The sequence below is a fragment of the Acomys minous genome (assembly GCF_964271855.1).
Source record: "Acomys minous genome assembly, chromosome: 2".
In the NCBI taxonomy this organism is placed as follows: domain Eukaryota; kingdom Metazoa; phylum Chordata; class Mammalia; order Rodentia; family Muridae; genus Acomys; species Acomys minous.
This window is the reverse complement of record NC_140484.1, coordinates 79,329,278-79,353,363: the sequence shown is the minus strand read 5'-3', so window position 1 is coordinate 79,353,363 and position 24,086 is coordinate 79,329,278. Positions and strand designations below refer to the sequence as shown.

The following is a 24,086-nucleotide window of genomic DNA, read 5'->3' as shown; positions in this document are numbered from 1 at the left end:
ATAAGAAATTGAATTTTTAATTGCAGTGGGACAGTAACTTTAGGGGTTGCTATGTCCTATATCCTGAGTACCTTTGGAGACACCTTCCCCAGCAAGCTTAAGATAGGACTGAACAAAGACTCCTTCTCCTCCAGGAAAAGCCTCAGTGAGCATTCAGACACATCCCACAATACTCACAGCATGGGCAGGAACCATGCAAGGTTTGCTTCCTTGGAGTAACACCTCCATTTCTAAAGCCATTTGTTTCAACAATAAAGAGAAGTGACCTCCCATAAAATCAGAGACTTTACTGAAAACAGTTCAAAATTAAGAAAATGTTTGGGAAACCATCCAATTACCCAGTCAGTGTGGTGCCAGGTCTTACTTAGGAAGGCCAGAAGTACTGGTGCGTCCTCAGTGTTAAGATTATATTCAGGACAGCTTGCCTCTGCAATCAGAGATGGATAACAAGCTTCCTTGGGGAAGATGCCCCTGAAAACAAGCAGACCAAAGGAACACAGCTTCCCCTGCTTTTCACCCAGAGCTGTTGGGAGCATCAAATGAGTTCCCACATTCAGTTAGTTAAAGTGGTGCTGCTGTACAGACAGTGCTAAGTGGTCTGTAATGTCTCAGCCCATAGATTTCCCCATTTTCAGTTAAAGACACAGCAGCCCCACCTCATCCAAACCACTCCAGCCAGTGGGAACACCAGTTGTCCTCCAGCCTTACAGATTCCCAGGTTGCTCACTCAATGCTTCATGTTCCCTTGTTGGAAGGTGGGAAAACAACAGCATGATTTTGTTTTCTTCTTTTGCCTTGACTCTCTTTTCAGATCAGTATCCCCAGGCCACACCTGTATTAAGTCAAAGATGAAGGATCCCATGGCCATCTTCTTTACCAGTGGGACCACAGGTTTTCCCAAGATGGCAAAGCACAACCAGGGACTTGCCTTTCGGTCCAGTATGCCTTCATGGTAGGGAAAGAGCATCTATTTAAAGGCTGGGTCCCAGCTTTGAGGCGAGGGGTGTCTTCACATGTGCATTTTGAAGGGATGTCACTCAGAATGGAAGTGTCTCCATCTTGTCCCCTGCTTCTGTTCTCTGCATCAGTCTCTGAAGGTCTGAGAGATGGAAGTCTGGGACCTGAATGCTAGCTGATATAGACCCAGGGTGATACAAGAGGCTCCTCTGGATTCTGTTGAACACTCTCATAGGAGGGCATTCTGCAAGCCACCTGAGTAAAAAGTCACTGTGTCTCTGAAAGTCGGTAAAAGACAGAATGTTCTTTAACTGTCGTAAGAGCCCCCCACCTTTCTCTTTTATTGGAAAAACAAACTTGGCATTTCTTACTAATGGAGTGCCCGGAACTGAACTACGACAGGTCTTGAACAAAACTGTGTGAAGGCAGCCGGGCTCGGTGTCACTTGCCTTTAATACCAGCACTCAGGGGACTGAGGCAGGCAGATCTCTGTAAGTTTGAGGCCAGCCTGCTGTACAGAGTGAATTCTAAGACATCCAAACCTACACAGAAAGACGATCTTGAAAAATTATATATGAAGGCTAAAGCTAAGCTTTGGTGAATTATTTCAACAATTTTAAGCCAATCATCTCCACCCCTTACCCTCTCCCTCTCCAACTGGTAACATTCAGAACAGACTGAGCACCATTTGCTAACTTTTAAACCAACATTGGAGCAAGAGAAAGCAGACAAGCAAGATCCCCTACTTTTCATCTTCAGGTTATTATGTTTTGACTAATCACCTCCTCATTGCAAAGGACAGAAAGCCAAAACCAAACCCTGTAAGCCAAAGGGTGAATAGGAGATTTACTAGCCCAGGGCCAAGAGCAGTTCAGGGTTAGCCTTCAAACATTTCTGGTTAGATTAGGTTTTCATCCTTCCATATCACCACTGTTTCTGCTATAGGGATGTTTCAAGAATCACCAAGTCTTACATCAGTGACTGATTCAGACCCAGCAAGACAGCAGAAGGCTCTGCCCCCAGGTTTTTTAGCAAAGTCTGAGGAGTCATCAGCAGGGAATTAATTTCAGTGACTTGTGTCTAAGAAGTATGACATGGTGGGGCATTTTGGGTGCTCTAGAGCCCCCACACAAATCACATGAAATGAGTGGGAGGGTTGATTCCTTGGCTGAAAATGACTCCCAGTCCTTGCTGACGTGTTGCCATGGTGGAATAGCTGAGGCCACTGTTTTTTGGAGTTAGCAGAAAACTTCTGAGCCTGAAGACATCTGACGTCTTGTGGTGCATGTCAGACCCAGGGTGGATTCTGGCCACCGTGGGGTGCCTGGTCGAACCATGGACATCAGGAGCTACACTCTTCATCCACCACCTCCCTCAGTTTGACCCCAAGGTCATGATAGAGGTAAGAAGGCCAGCTTCCTGGACTCAAAACCCTCTGAGAGGAAATGAGTGTTTCCTGAAGCTGGACTCAGCTGAGAAAGGCTCAGGTAAAGCCAAGAAGACTGGTTCTGAACTTCTCACTATGTGGGACACTGAGCCGGAGGCGTGGTATCAGGATCAGATCATAGTGTGAGCTGGGATAAATGCATCTTTCTGGACTAGTCCTCAGATCGATGGATCAGACTTTGTGGGGAGAAAATTCATAATACATACGTGGAGGAGCTAAAGCAATGAGGATAAGGCCAAATCTCTGGGTCCTGGCTCTGCTAGGGCCAAGTAGAAAGTGTGGGGATATGGGGTGCCAAGGTGGGATGTTACTCATTGTAATAAAGTGTAAACTCTTAGGATATGACAAGCCTAGCCTTTTAATTCATTTTTTATATTAATTAACATGTTAGCCACCAATTATAGCCTTAGCTTCCTTATGTGTTAAGTAAGCTTTTGAAATATACTTTTATTTATTATTTGATAGTATCACACATGTGTACAAGGTATTTTGGTCAAATCCATGCCCCACTAACTCCCTTCCAGTTCCTCCCATGCCCTTCACCACTTTTCTTTCCCAACCATGTGTATTTTTTTGTTTTTAAACCACTGAGTCCAATTAATGCTACCAGTGTATGGGTGGATGTATGGCCATTGATACAGATACTCACAGCTAGTCAGAATGCAGTGAATAAAATACTATGAAGTGTTTAGTTCTAAAAGGAACATCTATATCACACACACACACACACACACACACACACACACACACACACACACACACACGTGCGCAGTGCATGCATGCACAGACTATTCATTGTGGAGAGAAAATAAAATAGCTAGGTTTTAATTTGCCTTCTATTGCAAGCCAAATTACTCCTTTACTATACCATATGTATCCCAGGTTTTCATTTGTTGTAACCATGAATAATTTAAAAGTATGTCCATACATCTACCCAAAAACTCTGGGAGCTTGTTTTGATTTATTTTCCACTTAGTACTTTTATGAATTGTTCATTCTTTTCCTTCTTCTTCTTCTTTTATTATTATTACAATAATTATTATTATCCTTCTTATTCTTATTCTTTTTATTTTTCTTCTCTCATATATTACACCCCAACTGAAGTTTTCTCTTCCTCCCTCCTCCACTACCCTCTCTTCCAGACTCACCCCCTTCTTCCTCCTTTCAGAAAAGAGTAGGCCTCCCAGGGTCATCAACTAAACACTCTATAACAAGCTAGAAGATCAGGCACATATCATCACATCAATGCTGGACAAGGCAGCCCAGTAGGAAGAAAATGGTATCACATGTAGGCGAAAGAGTCAGGGACAGCCTCTGCTTGTTAGGATCCCCACAATAACACCAAGCTACTCAGACATAACATGCACGTAGAGGACCTGGGTCAGACCCTACAGGTTCCCTGATCTCTGCAGGTTCATATGAGTCCTAGTCAATGGGCTCTGTTCTAATGGTGTGTCCCTGGTCCCTCTGGTTCCTCCAATTCTTCCTCCCATTCCTCCTCAGGACTCCCCAAGCTCTGCCTAATTTTTGTCTGTGTTACTCTGCATCTGCTCCCATCAATTCCTGGATGAAGTCTCTCTGTCTCTTTGATGACAATTCTGCTAGGCCCAGGTCCCAGCACACTCTTTATACAGGACAATCTGCAGGTTGAAGGCTTTGTGGCTGGGTTGGTGTCTCAATTCCCCCACTTGAAGTATTGCCTGATGAGAGAAGATGTCTGGTTCAGGCTTCATGGACCCAATTAGTATCAGTCTTTGCTAGGGTTACTCTCATTGATTCCATGGAATTTCCATTGCACTAGGGTTCTATCTTGCTCTGGAAGTACCCCCAAATCTAGTCATTTCTCCCACTATTTTTTCGTGTCTCCTCCCTCACCTAATCAATTCTATTCCCAGCCCCACCCACACCAAGTCCACCCAAGAAGCCTATTCTATTTCCCCCATCCCAGGGAAATCCTTGCTTCCTCCCCTGCCCCTTACATCCTTGTTACTTAACCTCTCTGGGTGTGAGGACTGTAGCATGGTTGTTTTTATTTTATACCTAATATCCACTTCTAAGTGAATACATATCATGCTTGTCTTTCTGGGTCTGGGTTACCTCACTAAGGAAGATTTTTTTCTAGTTTCATCCACTTGCCTGAAAATTTCATGATATCATTGTTTTTAACAGCTGCGTAGTACTCTATTGTGTAGATGCACCACATTTTCTTTATCCATTTTTCAGTTGAGGGACATCTAGGTTGTTTTCAGTTTCTGGCTATTATTTTTTTTAAAAATCTGCTTTGAACATGATGTCCTTGTAATATGGTGAAGCATTCTTTTGGTGTATGCCCAAGAGTGGCATCTTGGGTCTTAAGGTAGATTGATTCCCAGTTTTCTGAAAAACTGTCATGTTGATTTCCAAAGTGGTTGTACAAGTTTGCACTCCCACCAGCAATGGAAAAGTGTTCCCCTTTCTCCACATCCTCGCCAGTATGTGCTGTCACTTGAGTTTTTTATCTTAGCCATTCTGATGGTGTAAAATTGAATCTCAGTCATTTTGATTTACATTTCCCTGATGACTAAAGATGCTGAACATTTCTTTAAGTATTGATCAGGCATTTGAGATTCTTATGTTAAGAAATCTGTTTAGGTCTGTACCCCATTTTTAATTGAATTGTTTAGTTTGTTGATGTCTAGGTTTTGTTTGTTGTTGTTTTGTTTTGTTTTGTTTTAGCTCTTTATATATTCTGTATTAGCCCTCTGTTAGGTTGGATGTAGGGTTGGTGAAAATCTTATGCCACTTTGTGGGCTGACGTTTTGTCCATTTGACAATGTCCTTTGCCTTACGGAAGCTTTTCAGTTTAATGAGGTCCCTCTTATTAATTGTTGCTCTTAGTGCCTGCACAATTGGTGTTCTGTTCAGGAAGTTATCTCATATGTCAATGAGTCCAAGTCTCTTCCCCCATTCTGTCTTCTATTAGACTTAGTGTATCTAGTTTTATGCTGAGGTCTTTGGACTTGAGTTTGTGCAGAGTGATATATATAGATCTATTTGCATTCTTCTACATGCAGAAATCCTGTTAGACCATCACAATTTGTTGAAGATACTTTTTTTCCCATGGCTTCTTTATAAAAAATCAGGTGTCCATAGGTGCGTGAATTTATGTCTGAGTCTTTGATTTTATTCCATTGATCAACCTGTCTGTTTTTAATGTAAGGACCATGCTTATTCTTATTACTACAGCTTGGTATCAGGGATGGTCATACCTCTAGATTTTCTTTTATTCTATAGGATTATTTTAGCTATCCTGGATTCTTTGTTTTTCCATATGAGGTTGAGTATTGTTCTTTCATGGTCTGTAAATAAGTATGTTGGAATTTTTATAGGGATTGCACTGAATCTGTAGATTGCTTTAGGTAGGATGGCCATTTTTGTTATGTTAATCCTACCAATCCATAGGCATGAGAGATCTTTCCATCTTCTAATATCCTCTTCAATTTCCTTATTCAAAGACTTGAAGTTTTTTGGAGGTTCTAGCAGGATAGCGCAGCTACTCACATACCCTTGACCGAAGACCGGTCCTCCTCTATTCAGGGAAGGTCGTCCTCTTCGACCGAGTGTGCAGCTTCGGGAGGGATGCACATGGAGCGGTGAGGGAGGAAGGGGATACCTACCTAGCCAGCCAGATCAGCTGAATCAACCCTGGCGATCAATGGGGTGACAGATGTCGCAGCCAGATCACCCTCACATCCAAAGACTTGAAGGTTTTTTTTTTTTTATTACACAAGTCTTTCACTTGCTTGGTTAGAGTTACCCACAAGATATTTTATGTTATTTGTGGCTATTGTGAATGAGGTTGTTTCACTGATTTCTTTCTCAGCCTGTTTATTGTTTGTATACAGGAAAACTAATGATTTTTTAAGTTAATTTTGTATCCAACAACTTTGCCGGAGGTGTTATCAGCTGCAAGAGTTCCCTGGTAAAATTTTTGCAATTCCTTATGTATGCTTATGTATACTATCTGCAAATAGCAATTCTGCTTTTCCAATTTGTATCTCCTTGATATCCTTTAGTTGAAGAATTGCTCTAGCTAGTACTTCAAGTACTATATTAAATACATAGAGAGAGAGTTGAAAGTCATGTCTTGTCCCTGATTTTAGTGGAATTGCTTTAAGTTTCTCTCCGTTTAATTTTATATTGGCTATTGGCTTGCTGTATATTGCCTTTATTGTGTTTAGGTATGGGTCTTGTGTTGGGATTCTTCTTCAGTCTGCCTACTTGTGATGTCATTGCCTACTTGCCATGGGGGCGTGGCCCTGACCAGCATATAAAAGACAGATCCACCTCATGGCACCCTCTCTCTTGCCCTCTCTTACCCCCTTTTCTCTCTACTCTTGCTACCCTCTCTTCTTACCCTCCATTACCACCTTTCTCTCCTCCTCTGTCTCTGTCTCTGTCTTTCTTTCTGGGGTATCCTTTCCCCCTTTCATTCTCTCTCCATGCACATTTAATAAACCTCATATAATATAATATCTGTTGCCTGGCATCTTATTATCTTATTGCCTTATTTCTTATTTTAAATCATTACATCTTGTATCCCTGATATCTCCAAGACTCTTATCATGAAAGGGGATTTGATTTTGTCAAAGGCTTGTTCAGCATCTAACAATATGACCATGTGGGGTTTTTCTTTCAGTTTTTTTATATGATGGACTGCATAGACAGATTTTTATATTTTGAACCATCCCTGAATCACCTGGCTGAAGCCTACTTGATTATAGTGGATGGTCTTTTTGATGTGATTTTAGATTTGGGGTGTGAATATTTTATTGAATATTTTTACGTGAAATTTCATGATGAAAATTAGTCTGTAATTCTATTTGTTGTGTCTTTGTATGAGTTGAGTATCAGGCTGACTGTAGCCTCATAAAATGAATTTGGCAATGTTTTTTGTTTGTTTGTTTCTATTTTGTGGAATAGTTTGAGGAGTACTGATGTTTTCTCTTCTTTGAAAATCTGATAAAATCCTCCACTAAAACCATCTGTCCATGTCCTTTTTTTTGATTGGGAGACTTTTAATGACTATTTCTACTTCCTTAGAGATTATAGGTCTATTTAAATTGCTTATCTGCTCTTAAATTAACCTTGGCAAGTGGTATCTATCAAAATATTGTTCATTTCTTTTAGATTTTCCCATTTTGTGGAGTTCAGGTTTCTGAAATATAACCTAATTATTCTTTGGATTTCCTCTGTCTGTTGTTATGGCCCTTTTCCTTTTCTGGTTTTGTTAATTTGGGTATTCTCTGTCCTCCTTTTAGTTAGGTTAGATAAGGGTTTGTCTATCTTGCTGATTTTCAAAAGAACCAGCTCTTTCTTTCATTGATTCTTTGTATTGGTTTCTTTGTTTCTATTTTATTGGTTTCAGCCTTCAGTTTGATTATTTCCTGCCATCTACTCCTCTTGTGTGTGTTTGCTCTTTTTGTTGTAGAGTTTTCAGGTGTGCTGTTAAGTTACTCATATGAGATCTCTCCAATTTTGTTATGAAGATACTAATGCTATGAACTTCCCTCTTAGCACCACTTTCATTGTGTCCCATAAATCTGTATATGTGGTGCCTTAATTTTCACTGAACTCTAGGAAGTCTTTAATTTCTTTAGTTCTGCCTTGACCTTGTAGCCATCCCGTGAGGAGCTGTTCCGTTTCCATGAGTTTGTAGGTTTCTGTTGTTTCTGTTGTTGATTATAACCAGCTTTAATCTGTGGTGGTCTGATAGGATACAAGGAATTATCTTAATTTTCTTGTATCTGTTGAGACTTGTTTTGTGACTAAGTATGCAGTCAAATTTTGAGAATGGTCTGTGAGGTGCTGAGAAGAAGGCATATTCTTTTGTGTTTGGGTGAAATTTTCTGCAGAAGTCTGTTAGATACATTTTAATAAGAACATACATTAGCTCCATTATTTCTCTTTAGCTTTTGTCTGGATGACCTGTCCATTTGTTAGAATGTGGAATTAAAGTCTCCTACTATTAATATGTGAAGTTCAAAGTATGATCTAAGCTTTAGTAATGTTTCTTTTACAAATGTGAATGTTCTTGTATTTGGGGCATAGATATTCAGAATCAAAACATCATCTTGGTGGACTTTTCCTTGAATGAGTATAAAATGTCCTTCTCCATAGCTTTTGATTACAATTACTTTTGGTTTGAAGTCTATTGCTTCTTGGGTCCATTTGCTTGGAAAATCATTTTCCAGCCCTTTATTCTGAGGTAATATCTGTCTTCGATGCTGAGGTCTGTTTCTTGTATACAACAGAAGGATGGTTCCTGTGTTCATATCCATTTTGTTAGCCTGTGTCTTTTTATTTAGAAATTGAATCAATTGATATTGAGAGATATTAATGATATTAACAATGATTGTTAACTCCTGTTATTTTGTGGTGGTAGTAGTGGTGTGTGTGTGTGTGTGTGTGTGTGTGTGTGTGTGTGTGTGTGTGTCCCTTCTTTGGGTTTTGCTGGTGTGAGATTATTGATTTCCTATGTTCTCTTAGGTGTAGTTAACTCCCTTGGGTTGGAGTTTTCCTTATAGTACTTTTGTAGGGCTGGATTTGTGGATAGATATTGTTTAAATTTGACTTTTTTCATAGGAAATCTTATTTTCTAGATCTATGGTTATTGAAAGATTTTGCTAGGTAGAGTGGTCTGGGCTGGTATCCGTGGTCTCTTAAAATCTACAAAACATCTTTACAGGCCCTTCTGGCTTTTAGAGTTTCCATTGTGAAGTCAGATATAATTCTAATAGTTCTTCCTTTATATGTTACTTGGCCTTTTCCCCCTGTAGCTTTTAATATTTTTTCTTTGTTCTTAGCTGAATAAATTGAACAATGTTTACTGTTTTGATTATTTATGTGACATGGGGACTTCTGTTTCTCTTTCAGTCTATTTGCTGTTCTGTAAGTTTCTTGAGCCTTTATAGGCATGCACTTCTTTTTTTTTTTTAAAGACTTATATACTTATTATGCATACAGTGCTCTACCTGCATGTACACCTGCACACCAGAAGAGGACATCAGATCACATTATATATGGTTGCGAGCCACCATGTGGTTGCTGAAAATTAAACTCGGGACCTCTGGGAGAGTAAACAATACTCTTAACCTCTGAGCCATCTCTCCAGACCAGCATGTACTTCTTTAGGTTAGGAAATTTTTCTTCTATGATTTTATCAAATATATTTTCTGGATTTTTGATCTGAGATTCTTTTCCTATTCTTCTTCTATTATTAGTCTTCTTAGGTTTGGGTTTTTTTTATAGTGTTGCAGATTTCCTAGATTTATTGTGTCTAGAATGTTTCATATTTAATATTTTCTTTGACCTGTGAATCTATTTCTTCTATCATATCTTAAATATATGAGATCCTTGCTTTCATTTCTTGTATTCTTTTGGTGATGCTTGTGTCTGTAGTTTCTGTTAACTCCCCTAGATTTTCCATTTCCATAATTTTCTCAGTTTGTTTTCTTTATTGCTTCTATTTCTATGTTCAGGTCTTGAACAGTTTTCTTCACCTGTTTGGTTGGTTGTGTTGTTGTTGTTGTTGTTGTTGTTGTTGTTGTTTTAAGGGCATGTACTTTTAAGGGATTTATTGATTTCCTCCAATTTTTGTTTTTCTTTCTTTCAATGTTCTTTAGTGATTTTTTCACTTCTTCTTTAAAGACCTCTATCATCTTCATAAAGTTGGTTTTGTGCTTTAGCTGTATTGGAATATTTAAGGGTTGATACAGTAGAATAGTTGGTCTCTGGTGGTGACATATTGCCCTGACTTATGTTGACTGTATTTTTATGCTGGTGTCTGGGCATCTGGGTTTGATGTGATTATAGATCTAGGTGCTGATTTTTTAGTTTGTCTCTGTTAGATTGGTGTTTGGGCAAAGCACTGTATGTTGGATGGATGTTTCTGGTTCCTCCTTGGTTTTCTGGTCTTTGTGGCCCAGATTTCTAGCAATCAGCATGATCTCTGACCCAGTAGGGAGTCTCTGAACAGGTTGGGGGCTGGACATCTGGTGGCTAGCTTGGCCTTTGGGACAGCAGGGGTATCTCTGTTTTTCTGAGGATGTGTCCTGTACTTGTTCTTCTAACTGGTGTGGCCAGCACCTGAGCAGCTGAAGACTCTCAGATTTGAGGGTAGAGGGCTTGCCACAGGGAGTGCAGTCGGGGAATCAGTCTTTGAAAACGAAATAAGGAGTAGGGCAGTTTATCGAGCAAGCAGGTCACTTACCTCTTCTTCTGACTGGTATGGCTAGCACTTGAGCAAGGGAAGTCTGCTGGTCTTTTATTAATTTTTAATAAAACCTTATATTTATTTTTAGTCTTTAGTGTTGAAAATGAGATATAAGGTTTAATGTAAATCCATTTACTCCACATATTCAAGAACTAAAATGTTTCCTCTCTGCCAACCCCACTCAACTAAACTCCCTCTTGCTAAGTCTGTTGGAAGACATGCCAACTCCTCACTAAGTAGAGCCACAAACCACCACAACTCTCAGCCTATTCCTGAGCCCCACAGTCCTTCAAGGGTCTACCCTGGCATTCATGTCTCTTCTAAGGCAATCTTCTTCACCTCCATTTCTCCAGTAAACAAAGTAGTACACTTGGCCAGAATAAATAAATAGAGCACACATTCAACTGCATACACAATTTTGAACTTGGATCTTCCCCTAAGCTACCAATATACAGAATAATATTCTCTCATGATGCTGGACAAATGCAGTAAGTCCAACTCCTAGTCACCTGGTGAATAAAAAGGGTTTAATGAAACATGACATACTGGGTATAACATTATCATGCCATCTCAAAATCAGAGCAGCTGTGGCTTCCTGCACTTACGATACCCTTGCATGACTAGGCTATTAGCATTACTTTGTTGAAGGAGTTGGGGAAAGGTCACCAGAGCCCTGCCTTAAGTAACAGCCACTTGTTCTCTCCTGATTCTCCAAAGTTGCACATAATCCTGTCCAGCTACAGACAGTGTCAGGGAGTACCAGAGTACATACATAGGAGGTAGAAGGCTAATTGAAAGGGCATACCTTCTATGTAGCTTCAAGATGTCACTATTCATGTGAGCATAGGACTTTCCAGTTGATGAACCTCCTTAGGGGTCACCCACACTCCTGTAGGTAACCCCTCAACCATACCCCTGTAAGTAAGCTTAATAATTCATCAGTGTGCAAGCTAGACTTACATCATTTTTGTCTGTGTCACTGACACACAATTTTTTCACATCTACCCAGGAAAAAGTAACCCAACAAGGGGAAACAAATGAAGGTCTAAGAGATACTGTGTTGCTAAACTAGGATATTGAGTAGTTAGGAGAATTAATTCTCATAGTTAAGTATATGATAGACTTATAAAGCTGTAATGTCATCCTACGTTAAGGGCACCTGTATTCTACTTTCCACTAAGGTACTTTGAAGTGGCTCTCTGTTGCCAAGAGCCAGGGAAGAGAAGCTCAGAAGACAAGGACTTGAGATGACCATATTGGGATCTTTTTTGGAGAGCGCCTACTAGTGGGTGCTTACTAGATGTCACCTCTGGTTCTAAGTTACCTATGTCTTGTCTCAGTACTTTGTCTCATCTGCCTGGAGTAGGATTAGACACACAGATGGCTGCCATCGGGGTGGGGAGGTTATTAGGATGCAGAATGATACTGCTTGGAATGAGGGCAGTGAGCATGGATGTGATTCAAACTCAGATTTACAGGAAGGATTTAAACATGAGACCCTGCTGAAATAGAAGCCAAAAGTTCAAAGCTGATTGTTCCAGAGAGGTACTGAGTGGAGGCCAACCCTTCAGCAGGAATGCCCATGGAATATAATATGTGAATAATCTCACCTTCGGGTAAAGAAACCATGGCAGACGAACTAAGCAACAGCATTTAAAGTCAAAGAGGGTGGATCCCATGACATGCATCCTCTCTGATGTGCCTTTCTCTTTCAGATTACCTCCAGTCCCAATCTGAAACTCTGATGACCTCATCTCTAATAAATAATGATGAAAATTGAGTACTTTAGAGCCTTAGGCTCCAACCTCATTCTTCCTACATTTATCTCTAGTTCTTTGGCCTTGCATCTAAAGTGACATTATTCTACTTTGCCAAATGTTTGTTCAGCTCCTGGAACTTTTATCCTATGAAACCTTCTGTCTTCATGAGTGTCCCCACCTCTCTGTTTGTGGACACCTTGTGCATGTCACAGTGCCTTCTTCCATAAGTTCCTTGGAACACCCAACCAACCTATTGCCCTCTGTTGTGTTCTTGGTAGAGCTCTACATCTGTCTCATGACATCTACCAACTTCCACCTTATCAAACGCATCTTTGTTTATCTCTTCTGTTAGAATCTATCCTCTATACTGTATAGAACAATAATAAGCTATCTTTGCATTTGCCACCACAGTACCTGACACATGCCATGTGTGAAATCCATGCCTAGTGTTCATGTATTAAAGTAATTAACACAAAAATAGGCCTTCCTGGAAGAGAAATCACAACCTAAGTGCTAATAATTGGCTGGTATTTTTAACCTTAGCTACAAAAATAAAATTCCTTATCTCTTCATTTCCAGGTACTGTTCAAATATCCCATCACTCAGTGCCTTGCTGCACCAGCCGTATATCGGATGGTTCTTCAGCAGAAAACGAGCAAGTATGTAGGATTGACTAGTAACAGCAATCTCTAAGTGTCATGGTTTGTGTTTCCTCAGGTTTTCTGATGGTAGGGGTGTGGAGGGTGTAGTAATAGTTATCAGTCTAGTTAATTAGCTCAAGGCCTGGGCCTGCAGCCTCAGACCTTTATAGATTTATTCATTTGTGGGGAGGTTTATTATTTGTGACATAACAAAAAATACAAAATTGCTTATGATAAAACTTTACCAACTAATGAACTATTAAAAATGCCTGTGCAAGCACTCACCTGAGCTAAGCCAGAAAAATGGAACTTTGTCAATGCCTCAGAGACTTCTATTTGTCTCCTAAATAAAACCACTGTTTATTTTCTTGGAACACAGCACATCCCTCACAGCAAGCAGTAAAATTCTGTTATGGCCTAGTGTCCCTGGGAGTCTTGTCCCTCACCACTTACAGTTTATAGAGTTGTCCTTTTTGCACACATAGGAAGGTTTTTCTAGGGTGAGTTCTTATAAGTACTCATCTCCCTCTTGTTACATCAACATCCAAACTTAACCAAAACATCAGTGATATGACCCAACATCTTCACCATCACCCACTCACACCCTGCTAGAAACAATGGCAGGGATTTACAGAGAGTGAGTGGCATCCCTCTGGCTGTGGCCATCAGGAAAACAACAGAAGGTAGATTTAAAAATGAGAAAGCAAATGGATAAATAATCTGAATGACCAAGCTGCATGCTCTTGATGCATTGTATTTCCAGCAGAGCATCCATGCCTGACATATTTGCCTTCCCCTAAGTCTCAGGTTCCCCACCTTGGAGCATTGCACCTGTGGTGGGGAGAGCCTGCTGCCTGAGGAGTTCGAGCAGTGGAAGCAAAGGACAGGCATTCATATTCATGAGGTCTATGGACAGTCAGAAACGGTAGGTGAACAGGCTCCTTCTGCACCATTTGAATGAGCTCAGCTACAGAGCACAGCCAGTGGGCTACTCATGAACCATTGTGTGACTCAAAGCCAATGGAGGGCCTTTGGGGTTCAAGGATAATTTATCCCCACTTTGCAGAAAGAACATATATATCAACTCATTGAGAGACCACTAAACTGAAAGCTATTAGACAAAACTTAAAAAACACTTTGACATTGCCTGGGTTTGTTAGCCCAGGGGAGCTCCCTGGGGTACTGGGATAGAATGATCTCTCCTGTAGTGCAGAGACCAGTCAGCAGATCCTGCCAATTCTACCCTCATCCTAGAGCAGCTACACAAAGAAGTGGTTGGGAGCTGGCTTTCAAAGTTCATGTCTGGGTATTGAGGAGGACAACACAGGCTAAATTATGAGATTGTAGCATAGTAGATGAAGAAGAAAAGACTATCTGTATGTTACAAAAGCACACATGCATGCACTCACACACACACACACACACACACACACACACACACACACACACACACACATACACACACACTGAATGATATCCCAGAGACTCACAGAGCTAGCAGATGGTCAGGGCATTTACAGTATCACGCACCTTATAAAACTCAAGGACTTCATTAGTGGCCATCTTTTCTAGACATGTGCCATTAATGTCTAGTGGCTGGATAAAGGCATGTCCCAGTATCTCTCTAGCTAATAAATGAATGTCTGCTATTTCAGGCCCTATAATACCTTGAATATTTTAGGTATTGGTCACATACTTATGTGATATTTTTACCAAAACAAACAAGCAAACCAGTGACTTGATTTGCTTCCAAACTGAAAAAAATGTTATGACTCTGGACCTGTTCTTGAATGATTCATAGTTTATACACAGACGAGGAAAGAGTAGGTGAGACCCAGCCGCACTGGTGACTTTTGCATGGATGGTGCTTTTTTCCTTCATGCATTCCACATTCTTCATTCAATCATGCTTTCCTCACTGACCTACAATGAGAGCAATGGCCTCCCTCTCCTACAGAGAACTCAATGGTCTCACTGCCCTACAGTACAAGCAATGGCCTCCGTCTCTCACCTACAGTAACAGAAATAGTCTCATTGACCTACAGTGATAGTATTGGCAAAGCAGATGAGAACTTCTTCACCCAGGAGCTCAGCCCTGACCATTATAAACCTCAAGATCATAGGCCCATTGGTCAATCTTTCTGAGTATTAGCATTCTCCTTTCTAGTATGGATACTATTATAATGCCACTATTTGTGAATCATCATATGTTAAGTGCTGGCCACACTGCTAAGCCCATAGCTCACACTAAAGTCACTATGGTCATTGTGTAGTTTAGGTAGGCATTGTGCCAGATGCTAGGTGTACACAAGTGAGTGGGACAGTCTATAGCTTAGTGATTCTTGCTGTCCATTCAGGAAAACAGACAGCCAAATAATAGTTATATGCCTGTGAACTTGAACTGCACAAAAGTACTGAGTGGAGAAAATACCACAAGAAATGAATGTTCTATAAACTCTTCTCAGCATTTGAATAATTCTTAGGATAGTCCTCAACAGAGTGTTTAGTATTCACTTCACACTGTGTAAAAAGATCCCTCATAGAGAGATGTGTGCTGTGTGTGCTGGTAGCTTGTCATTTAAGAGGCTAAGAAGAGGATCACAAGTTCAAGTCCAGCTTGCTACATAATGAATGCTAAGCTCACCTGGCCACAATAGAGAGGACTTATCTCAAAACACCAAGAAAAGAGGAGGTGGTAGCTGTTCCCAAACATTTTCAAGAACAATGAAAAGCAAGTGTCCATTGCCTCCCAGAAATGGCTGAGGAGAAGATAAGTGTTTTTACTGTAAAGCACTCAAAACAAAGAGAATGACAACTACATGGAGGAGTCAAAAACATGAGGAAGACAGACAGGGTTAAGAAATACTGGCAGAGGGAGAGGCATAAGAGCCTAAACCATCTCAGTCTATCCCCAAGGAGCTGAGGCACGATTCCCTTCACTACGCAATAGCCAGGTGGATATGTATGTCCACCCTCCACCTGATGTGCCACAGCCTCGGGCTTACCTGCTTTGTTTCAATCTTTCCTTAGAGTCTCTCAACCCTATCTGTTGTACAGATCCAGCCCATGTTTGGAATAACAAGTGTCCTTTGAATAGAGTTGGGTCAGTGCCTTGAACCTAAAGCCTATTTACAACAAATGGCCTCTAATTGGACGTCATATGTGTGACTCTGCTTTAGCCAAACTCTGTCTTTTTTTTTTTTTTTTGTATAAACAGGGAATTAGCTGTGCTATCCTCCGGGAAATGAAGCTCAAGCGAGGCTCCATAGGAAAGGCTGTTCGTCCCTTTGACATCCAGGTCTGGTCTGAGGGTGTTGATGGGGAGCACTTTATGGGAGCTATGTGTGAGAGCAGGTGGTAGAACCAGCCATACCCTCACACCAGTCACCCCGCTCCCTGATTTCCTGTGGAAGCCTGCAGTCAGAAATGCCTTACTGTGGATACTGATGCAGCTCACCTGGCAGAGAGATGCATCACACACAGCGTGTGGGGAAGATGAATAAATCGTATCCGCTGGTGACATTGTTTTCTGGTTTGGAGACACAGCAGGAATAGCTACATTCCCATGAAACAAAGCACCCCTCCTCTTGGCCTCCATATTTGCTGATTCAAATAATTTGTCAGTTTTATTCTAGTTCCTGACAGTTTCTCCATGAGTGGTTCCCATTATCTTATGAATGTCTCCTGGTGAGCCAAGTAGTGACACAGAGGGCTGGGCGGGTCCCTCGTTGTGGGATTCACAGGCTCCTTGTTCCAGATCATCGATGAGAAGGGCAGCATCCTCCCGCCCAACACCGAAGGATACATTGGCATCAGGATCAAGCCCACCCGACCTCTAGGCCTCTTCATGGGATATGAGGTAACCGCATCCCACCCCACTCAGCCCAAGACTGCGTGCCAGTTGCTCTGCACCCTGAGATGACTGCAAGTCATCTTCTCTCCACTCCAACCTGAGGAAGCCCATTTTAACTACACTCTAAGCTCTTGGCACATCGTCACAGCCCTTTCAGTCCTAGCCCACTTGAGATTTAAGAGCTACACGATGGAGCAGAGACAAGACTGACCTCAGAATCACCAGATTGGGCCTCCAATAAGCCCAGTTGTGCCTTTGCAATTAAAAGCATTGCACGTCTTACCCATGCCAAATGACCAAAGCAGGTCTAGTGCCCCCATACCCTAAATGAGAAATTGGGGGACTGCAGAAAATGGGTTGAGCTACAAGAAGGCCTCCTGAGGTTCGTGATAATACAAACACCGACCTTCCTGCTTAGTAGTGATCCCAAAGAGGGAATTCTTGGGCTTCAAGATGGACCATGGAAGGGTTACTAATCTCAGTCTCCTTTCTCCAACCATTCTGATGTTATCTGCTGACCCCTCACCCCAACATCTTCTGACCCATCACGCCAGCAGCTGCTTCTTGGGGGATGGTCTGATGTATTTTGATGCTAATTACTGCTTGCTGTCTCTGTGATTCACCTTTTTTGATTAATAAAGGCCATCCCACCTGGGCAGGGCAGAGGAGATAGAGGTGTGGCTAAGATCCCCCAGGCAGATGAGAGAGGAGGGAGAGGGGAATTTTGGGAAGAAGAAAAAAGACTGCCATGAGGAGGAAGGAGAAAGACCCAGGGGAAAAAAAGAGAGGAAGGCTGCCATGGGTTAGATAGAAGAGAAACACATGGCTGGCATGGATGGAGGATTTGGCCCAGAAGAAGAACATTAGCAAGTATTTGGGATTATGGATGGGAGGTAGCTTGATACACATTATTAGAAGCAGATGGCATGGGATTGGGGCAGGTATCCTATAAGTATAGGTATAGGTATAGGATACCTGCCCCACTATGGGAAGTAGTTTAGGGGATTAACGTCTGCCCTGCCCCAGGTTAACTAGAGCTATTTTAAAATATAACAAGTGTCAGTGTCTTGATAGATGGCTAGCTGGGCATACAGATAATACTGGTAACTTAAAAACAATATCTGCTGACCCCTCACCCCCATCTGCTTGCCCCACATTCCCGTCATCTGCTGGCCCCTCACGCCCAGCATCTGCTTACTCTTCACCCTCAGCATCTGTTTGCCCCTCACACCCAGCATCTGCTGACCCCTAACCCCTAACTCCTAACCCCTAACCCCTAACCGCAGCATGTGCTGAATCTTTCTTCAGTGCCCACTGGCCCCTAACCCCCATCATCTGCTTGCCCTTCACTCCCAGCATCTGTTGACCTTTCACCCCAGAATCTGCTGACCTCTCATCTCCTTTCTGACTTTGTGAAACTGTCTATTTCACATATTTCCTTTCTGTAAGATCATATGACACAGCTTTTTTAGTTTACCTCAAATTTGGAAGCTTTTCCTGCCATTATGTATACAAATGCCCCTTCTGCCTTCCCCTTCTTCTGAGGCTCTGGTAGTGCATCTTTTGTGGCCTTGGGATGTCCTACAAGTCCCTTAGACTCTGTTCACTTTGTTACTACCTCCCCCCCTTTCCTTTCTCTCCCTCTCTCCAGCTCTCCCTCTCTTCTTTTCTCCCTCCCCTTCTCTCCACCCCCGCGCCCACCTCTCAACTGTATTTTCAGTTCCCTGGTTCTTTCTGCCTATTTTAATATGTTTTTAAATGTTCTGGTGAATTTTTAAATTCAGTCATTCTTCCGTATTTGATCTTTACCCATTATATGTGTGTTATCACATTGTAACCCTCACATACGCTCAATTATCATGTTGTGTCAAGGAAAAAAATCCTAGAGATTAAATGTTGTTGGAGGATTAGAGCTGGTGAGAGGAGAATGATGGAGCGGAGGGATGACGCTGCTGTGTTGGTTGGCTGCTATGGTAGGATGAAGAATCCTGGTCTGTGAGCAAATTGTGTGACACACACACATGCACACACAGACATACACACACACACACACACACACACACACACACACACACACACACACGTGAAATCTGAGAGAAATCGGAGAATGGATCAGTATCCATATCATGATTGGAATATTGAGCATTGGAAGAACCTAGATAAAGGGCATATGGGGATGCGGTATTGTTTCTTATTGTTATTCTTACTTTATATTGTTCTGTATTGTCACCAGAAAACTTACATTATGAAGCACCTATCTCATGGAATTCCTGTGAGAGTCATACTAGGTTGTACTTGGCAAAGGGAACTCCCTTGCAGCTCCTGGGTCTTCTCAGTTGTCCCCTTGGTGCACATGCTGAGCTTATAGCTCAGAATGGAAACTATTCTTGAAGAGAGTTGCACAAAAGTCAGATGTTATTTTTAAATACAAGCTGAATGGTGCTCAAAGATGGAGCCCACATTGTGTGGACTTGTCCAGGTGCCAGGTGCAGAGTTCAAACCCAGCCATCACCCTAAGTTCATCAACTCTAAGCTCACTACCTTCAACAAAGGTACTTTGTTCTCTTTGCAGAATGATCCAGAGAAAACATCTGAAGTAGAATCTGGGGACTTTTACAATAGTGGGGATAGAGCAACTGTTGACAACGAAGGCTACTTCTGGTTCTTGGGAAGGGATGATGATGTCATCAATGCTTCTGGGTAGGTGTGGCTAGTCCTGGGCTGGCTCTTGGCACCTTCAAATGCCTTATGAAACTTTGCCTGCCTGACATTCTTCCATGGCTTGGAGATGGGAGCCTCAGTCTGACTCTAAAAGGAGCCATGTCTAGAATATTCTACTACCTGGGTACCTGGACACCTCCACCACCTCTGCAGCCAAAAGAAATAATTAAAATAAAGTTCAAGGCAGGGTAAGACATCACAGTTATGAAGAGGAGCCCACATAGAAGTGACATAGGCCTATAATCCCATGTATTCAGAAGACTGAGGCAGAAAGAGCCTAAATCCAAGGCTGCCTGGGCAATACAGTGATTCCAAGGCCAGTGTGGGCAACTTTCTAAAACCCTTTCTATCTCAAAATTTTTAAGTGGGTGGAATATTCCTCAGTAATAAAGGACTTGCCTTCCATTGTGAGGGCCTAGGTTCAATCCCTAGTGCCACAAAGGAAGGAAGGAAGAAAGGAAGAAAAGGAAAGGAAAGGATGAGAGAAAATCTATAAAACAAAAAGATAAAATGACATGATGAGATGAGGAAGGGACACAGCATTTCTAGGGTACGATTTGAGGATCCCGAGGCCTCTGATGCTGAGAGAAGCCATTTTAGCCAAATGCACAGAGATTCATAAGGAGCCATCACTCTGCCACCTCTCTTGCCAGGGGCACAAGTGAAGCATCCCTAGGAGCATCTGAGCCACATAGTTTTAATATTAAATGCTCCAGTCTTCATAGTTTGGGTTGAAAATACTAGTCTCAAGTGTCTGGCTGTTTATGACCTCCCCCCTCTGTGTCAAGTGGCTATGAGACTCTCAAAGTACCAGGTGTAAGAGTTGGTTCTCTACAGCCCTGGCATCCATTTAGAACAGTTGCTTCTCCAGGTACCGCATTGGACCTGCAGAGGTGGAGAATGCTTTGGCAGAACACCCAGCGGTGCTAGAGTCCGCTGTCGTGAGCAGCCCGGACAAGACTCGAGGAGAGGTAAGGAGGACACAGATGCCTCTTCTTGCATGCAGAAACTGGAGAGGCTGGGGTGGGGAGACTTCTAAGGTCTTAGCATAACCTAAGAACCTAAGGTGGACTCAGGGTGGAACTGGCATATGTACGCACTTAACATGGTATGGTCTGAAAAAGGTTGACACTGAGTGAGCTGCCATGTGCTAAATCATGTCACCCTCCAGAAACCTATTAGCCTGTGCCTGGAGTTAGGGCAAAAAGTTAAAAAGTAAATCAAAACCCAGTGCCCCGAGAACTTGTCTCACATTCCTGTTATAGAAAAGAAAGGTGTGGGGCATTTAAGTAGCTTGCCTAAATCCCGAAGAAAATAAAGTACAACAGAAAGCATTGCAGTCCTTTTAAAATGAAATCTCTAGGCCTCAGGGATAATTCAGTGGACATCTTAGCTTCCTTTCTGTTACTGTGGTAAAAGATCCTGACAAAAGCAAATGGGGGCAGCGTGAGGGTTTATTTGGCTTCCTGGATATAGTCCATCTTTATTGAGAAGTCACAGTAGTGGGGCACACACACGTGTGCAAATAGACACACAAACATGTGCGCACGCACACATATGCACACAGAGGAATGCGAGTTTCAGAACAAGCATGCATTGGCTTAACAATGTCTATTGGACACTTCTGTGTACCAGGACTTGTGCAAGTGAGGTAAATGGGGATGGAACTAATAGTATAAAATAAAATAAATCATCACAATATTGTTAATAACAGCCACTGCTGTTTTAATTTATTATTATAATTATTATTGCCCATTGAGTTCCAGATACAGAACAGTGTACACAGTAAATACATATTGACATCAATAATGGTGATGGTAGTAATAATACATTTAAGCAGGCCACTTGCTTCATATATATTCTGTGTCCTCATGGACTCTCTATAAAAGCCCTGTGAGGAATGAAATTCTATTGTACCCATTTTACAGAGAAGAAAGGTAAGGTTAAGAGAGACCAGATGTTTTTCCATCGCATGCAGTGGAAATGGGGAGAACATAAAGTTGAACCTGGTTCTCCCACTTTTCCAAAGCGCTCCCAGGCTCAGATAGCAACCCCAGCCTCCAGTGGGCTTTGTCCATTGACTCGGTGAGCTCTGAATAGGAGTTGGCTAGCATCTGACCTCTGCTCCCAATCGGCAGGTGGTGAAGGCCTTTATTGTCCTGGCCCCAGAGTTTCTGTCACATGATCAAGAACAGCTTACCAAAGAGCTACAGGAGCACGTGAAGTCAGTGACGGCACCATATAAGTACCCCAGGAAGGTGAGCCAGGCTGGATTGGCTCTCACTGGCTGCCACTGTGGGCAGCAATGGGGCGGGGGGGGGGGGGGGAGAATGGGCGGTGGGGGATCTGTGGGGAGGGGGGTGGAGGAGCATTTCTTAGGGAATCCCTACCCTGTACCAGAAATCCAAGTTGGACACACTGATGCACATTAACCAAAAGAGAAATATCAGGAAAGTACTCAAAAATTATATACATTATTTATTATCCTGTAAAATTTATGAAGACAAAAATCAATACTTTAAATGTGATTTGCTGTGAGAAATAAACTGTATTTTCAACCCGAATAACATGTATACATGAAGCTAACAAAAGGAAATATTTATTCTTAGAACATGCAATATATTTTGAAATACTTATTGTGTTACATTTGTTTTAAGTGCCATGTGTAAACCTGCAAATATGTCCAATAATAGTGAGATGATCTAGTCACAGGACAATTGAAAACTGTCCTGCAATTTAAGCTGGTGGCAAAATTTGTGTTGTGGCTTATGGTATGCAATATTGTTTTTCCTTTGTTTTATTTTTTGAGACAGTGTCTCTTTGTGTAACATAGGGTAGTCTAGAACTTATTACATAGCTAGGCTGGCCTCAAACTTTCAGTCCTCCTGCCTCAGCCTTCCAAGTGTCAGGATCTTGGGATGGGCATGCCACAGAGGCACCTGCCTTGTCCTGCAAGAGGCAGAGAAGACAGTGGCCAATATTAGTGGCTCCAAGCTCTTCCACATGGTGAGGACACATTCCACTTCCACCCAGTATTCATGGGGTAAAGTGAGCCACACAACCACACCCTCCTCCAGGGTCAGGAGAGACCTCCAACACTCAGCGGAGCCCATGGAGGTCACCACAGGTGTCAGCCAGGACAGGGTGGAGGTAAAGCAAGGAGTACAGGACCGAAGGAAACCACAGAAGACCTAAATTAGGACGACTTTCTTCCCTCCTAGGTCGAGTTTGTTCCAGAATTGCCCAAAACTGTCACAGGCAAAATCAAAAGGAAAGAACTTCGACAAAAGGAGTTTGGTCAGATATGAGCAGCATCAACCCAGAGCATCTTTGTGACCTGACATTAGTCCTTGCCTGGTGGGGTGGGGCGGGGTGGGCATGGGGTGAGGATGGAATGAAGGAAGGGTAAGTATGAAAGAGAAAACAAAGACCCCAACATTTTTATTTTTCCAAAATCTACCCTTCCTGGAAGTACTTTGTTCTTTAGATGGCCACAGTGAGCTCTCAGACTGGATTATGGGAATAAAACACTGACCTGAGAGCACACTGTGGGGTCTGTCATTTTGTGCATGAACGCTTGCCCTCCATAATCTTCCCTAACTGTCAATTTGAGGTACTCCATGGTCAGACTCTCCCTTTTCACAGCCAGGACACAGGGGTACCGAAAGGGGGCTCTGCCCAAAGCCTACAAGAGCTCAGGCTAGAGAGGAAGTCCACTGAGCTCAACTTTGGCTTGGTGGCAACATTTACTTGCCAAACCATTTTGTCAGTCCTGATTTAGATGAGTCCACTTCCCTCTCCCACCCCTCCCCAACTGCCCTCTCCCACCCCTCCCCAACTGCCCTCTCCCACCCCTCCCCAACTGCCCTCTCCCACCCCTCCCCAACTCCCCTCTCCCACCCCTCCCCAACTCCCCTCTCCCACCCCTCCCCAACTGCCCTCTGACAATAATGTTGCTGCTGCTGCTGCTGCTGCTGCTGCTGCTGCTGCTGCTGCTGCTGTATCCTACCTTAAATTTACCATGATAGACTTAGAGGTCTCCAGGAACCCAGGAGGTATCCTCCACCCCTGCCCAGGGACCTTAAAGCTTTAATCCCAGGCTTTCCTCCATAGGGGACTGTAGTTTTTTTGTTTTGTTTTGTTTTTAAAGGAAAGCACAAACGTTTAAGACTCAGGAGTCAGATGCAGGGGTGAAAGCCTACTAGCTCAGAGATGGGAAAAAAAGCACCCAGCTTACTTTCCTAGAAGAAAAAAGCCCTTTCTCTTTCTCTATGCTGTCAGTAACAACCCCTCAAACTGAAAAATCTCTCCTTTCTATTTCCTGTGCATCTCTCTATCCGTCCTCCTGATGTCCTCTTCACTCTTTATGGTTTTCCCCCATGTTCACTTCTTATCAGCTGGTTGCTTGCTCTCCTTCTTAACCTAGAGTTGACTTTATTTAATCCTGTTTACAG

General features: G+C 42.4%; 1 protein-coding gene across 2 annotated transcripts in view; it reads left to right on the top strand.

Moving 5' to 3' along the window:
- Positions 1 to 23,176, top strand: part of ACSM1 (acyl-CoA synthetase medium chain family member 1) — a 47,185-nt gene extending 24,009 nt beyond the window's left edge. For both annotated transcript variants that reach the window (XM_084767365.1, XM_084767364.1), the window contains exons 5-14: positions 812 to 952; positions 2,200 to 2,359; positions 12,998 to 13,077; positions 13,861 to 13,984; positions 16,276 to 16,356; positions 16,816 to 16,917; positions 19,484 to 19,611; positions 20,504 to 20,603; positions 21,771 to 21,890; positions 22,854 to 23,176. In XM_084767365.1, the coding sequence (XP_084623491.1) occupies positions 812 to 952; positions 2,200 to 2,359; positions 12,998 to 13,077; positions 13,861 to 13,984; positions 16,276 to 16,356; positions 16,816 to 16,917; positions 19,484 to 19,611; positions 20,504 to 20,603; positions 21,771 to 21,890; positions 22,854 to 22,940 (1,123 nt within the window). In that variant the 3' untranslated portion in view covers positions 22,941 to 23,176. The remainder of the gene's footprint in view (positions 1 to 811; positions 953 to 2,199; positions 2,360 to 12,997; positions 13,078 to 13,860; positions 13,985 to 16,275; positions 16,357 to 16,815; positions 16,918 to 19,483; positions 19,612 to 20,503; positions 20,604 to 21,770; positions 21,891 to 22,853) is intronic.
- Positions 23,177 to 24,086: the final 910 nt, after the last annotated feature.